Source organism: Beta vulgaris, chromosome 2 (genome assembly GCF_026745355.1).
Source record: "Beta vulgaris subsp. vulgaris cultivar EL10 chromosome 2, EL10.2, whole genome shotgun sequence".
NCBI classification, from domain to species: Eukaryota; Viridiplantae; Streptophyta; class Magnoliopsida; order Caryophyllales; family Amaranthaceae; genus Beta; species Beta vulgaris.
This window is the reverse complement of record NC_079203.1, coordinates 2,424,545-2,426,632: the sequence shown is the minus strand read 5'-3', so window position 1 is coordinate 2,426,632 and position 2,088 is coordinate 2,424,545. Positions and strand designations below refer to the sequence as shown.

At 36.1% G+C, this 2,088-nt stretch overlaps 1 protein-coding gene across 1 annotated transcript; it reads left to right on the top strand.

Moving 5' to 3' along the window:
• The first annotated feature begins 203 nt into the window (after window positions 1–203).
• LOC104887824 (uncharacterized) lies at window positions 204–1,184 on the top strand. Its single transcript, XM_010672576.1, has 2 exons — window positions 204–389; window positions 555–1,184. The coding sequence occupies exons 1-2, from the start codon at window positions 204–206 to the stop codon at window positions 1,182–1,184; spliced, it is 816 nt and encodes a 271-aa protein (XP_010670878.1).
• The last annotated feature ends 904 nt before the right edge of the window (window positions 1,185–2,088 follow it).

Sequence of the window (2,088 nt, the reverse complement as noted above, 5' to 3'; positions counted from 1 at the left end):
TCCTAATATAACTCGAACTAGAAATTAAAAAGATATTTACTAATTAATCCAAATCCTATTACTATTCTCTACGTAATCTGAATTAAGCAGGGACTCCTTGATCGAGACCTTGATATAAATAAAACCCCTTGATAGCAGCAAACGCACTTCAGCTTGATCACCACAAAAAAAAAACGCAGCTCAGCTTCGTCCAAAAACCAGCAATGGCAGGAGTTTGGAGTGCGGGTGATATTGTAGAAGTATTGGATAAAGATGGTTGCTGGAGAGAGTCTATGATTAACGAGGTTATGGAAGATGGTTACTATTTTATCTGGGTGTTTGATTCTGCGCATCCCGTTATAGTGGAGAAGTCGAGTGTTCGAGCTCGGCAAGAATGGAAAGATAACAAGGTATTATATCCTGCTCTTTCTATACATTATTCGATCGAGTAACTGTACGTTTGGTTTTGGTTTCTTGAGAAATCTTGCATATGATATACCTATTATATATAATCTGCTTCATCTGTAATATGATTCTAAATGTTTTTACTCCTTGCTTGTTTTAATTTGGTGCAGAAAGTAGCAGATCAATCTGTTCATGTGCTGTCTAAATCATTGAAGAGGTCATCTCCTGATTATGTAGCTTATCCAAAGAGTGTCCAGAAACGAAGATTAGTAGATAAGGAGGTGGATCTTGATGCATATTCATTCACTGGAAAGGTAGAAAATGTGCAAATTACTACTGATGGGAAAACAAAAACAATCGGTGATAGTAATGGTAAAGCAAGTAACAGCAGAAAACATGAGCTAGATGATTGTAGTAGTACTGTATCATCTGTTGCAAGTTGTAGCATCAGCAGTGCGGCGATTCCGGCTGATAGGTTGCTCAGCCATTCTTCAGCAGGGTGTAGTAGCCATGATCATAGTGTTTCTCTTTCGAGTGACGGCGAGTCTTATAGTCATGATTTGGGAGAGGAGGAAGAAGTATCCAGTGCTCAGTTTCAAAGGGGTGATGCTTTAAAAGCACATGAGTTAAAGTTACATGGTTATCGTGGTGTTTTGGAGTTATTATACTCGTCTGGTCCTTTAAGCTGGGAACAAGAAATTGAATTGACAAAGCTCCGTTTGAAGTTATCAGTTTCAAATGATGAACATCTCACAGAGTTAAGGAGGTTAAAGTCAAGTAGAAATCTAGGTTTGAGTTGATCAGTTACTGTAACTCATTAGTTCTCTTTCTCTCTCTATATTAGTATTCTAAAAAAGCTCCATTACTACTCTTGTACGAGCACCTTGTATTAACGGCGACATTGTTATAGTGGATTGGTGGTCACAAGAATCACCCGCGGTTTTTTCCCGTTCTTTGGGTTTTCCACGTCACCATTTGTTTGTGTTCTTAGTTTCTTTATTATTTGCATTTTTTATTATTTTTTGCTCCTCCTATAAATTGCAGGTATATTATTGTTGTTGTTGGCTCCCCAAAATCTTAAGTAGTGTATTCATCAATCATCATGTTTCTTTACTTACGAATTTCATCGCGGCACTCTATAACCGTTGTATGCTTTTGGTCCATTGAGTTGGGAACAAAGTATTCTGTTTCGAACGATGAACATTTGGTTTGAAGTTTCAGTTGTTGCTAGCTGATGATGAAGTCTAGTCTAACTCAATTGTAGGCCTTGCTTTGGGTTGTTTCTACTCTCAGCCTTCTTTCTTCCTTGTCTCAGCATACCTTTGTTAAAAGTTAGTTAAAGTGTTCGAATTGTAAATGATAAGAATTGTTAATACAAAGTTTGAATGTTTAGAAATTTGCCTTAGTTAGGATGCCAAGTTGTACAAACTTGATTTGCACAAAATGAAATGGGTTTTAATTGACCTTCCTATTTACCCGATTTGTTTGATACCAATCATATTTATTCAACTTATGCAAATCATATATGTGCCAAAAAAATTTTTTTTGGAAAGCTCGTGTTACTCTCAACTTGAAGTTCCAAATCTTTTTTATAGAATTAGCCTTTTTAGTACATTTTGCAATAGTACATAAAAGAGCTTTATAATTTACATAATTATAAAGAATAAGGGACTGTTCTCCCCAGCTTATTTTCAGTTCAGTTAA

Excerpts from the sequence above, each read along its gene's own strand:
- LOC104887824 (XM_010672576.1), top strand. The coding sequence starts at position 204 with ATGGCAGGAGTTTGGAGTGCGGGTGATATTGTAGAAGTATTGGATAAA. Across the intron at positions 390-554 it reads AAGAATGGAAAGATAACAAG|AAAGTAGCAGATCAATCTGT; the intron begins GTATTATATCCT and ends AATTTGGTGCAG.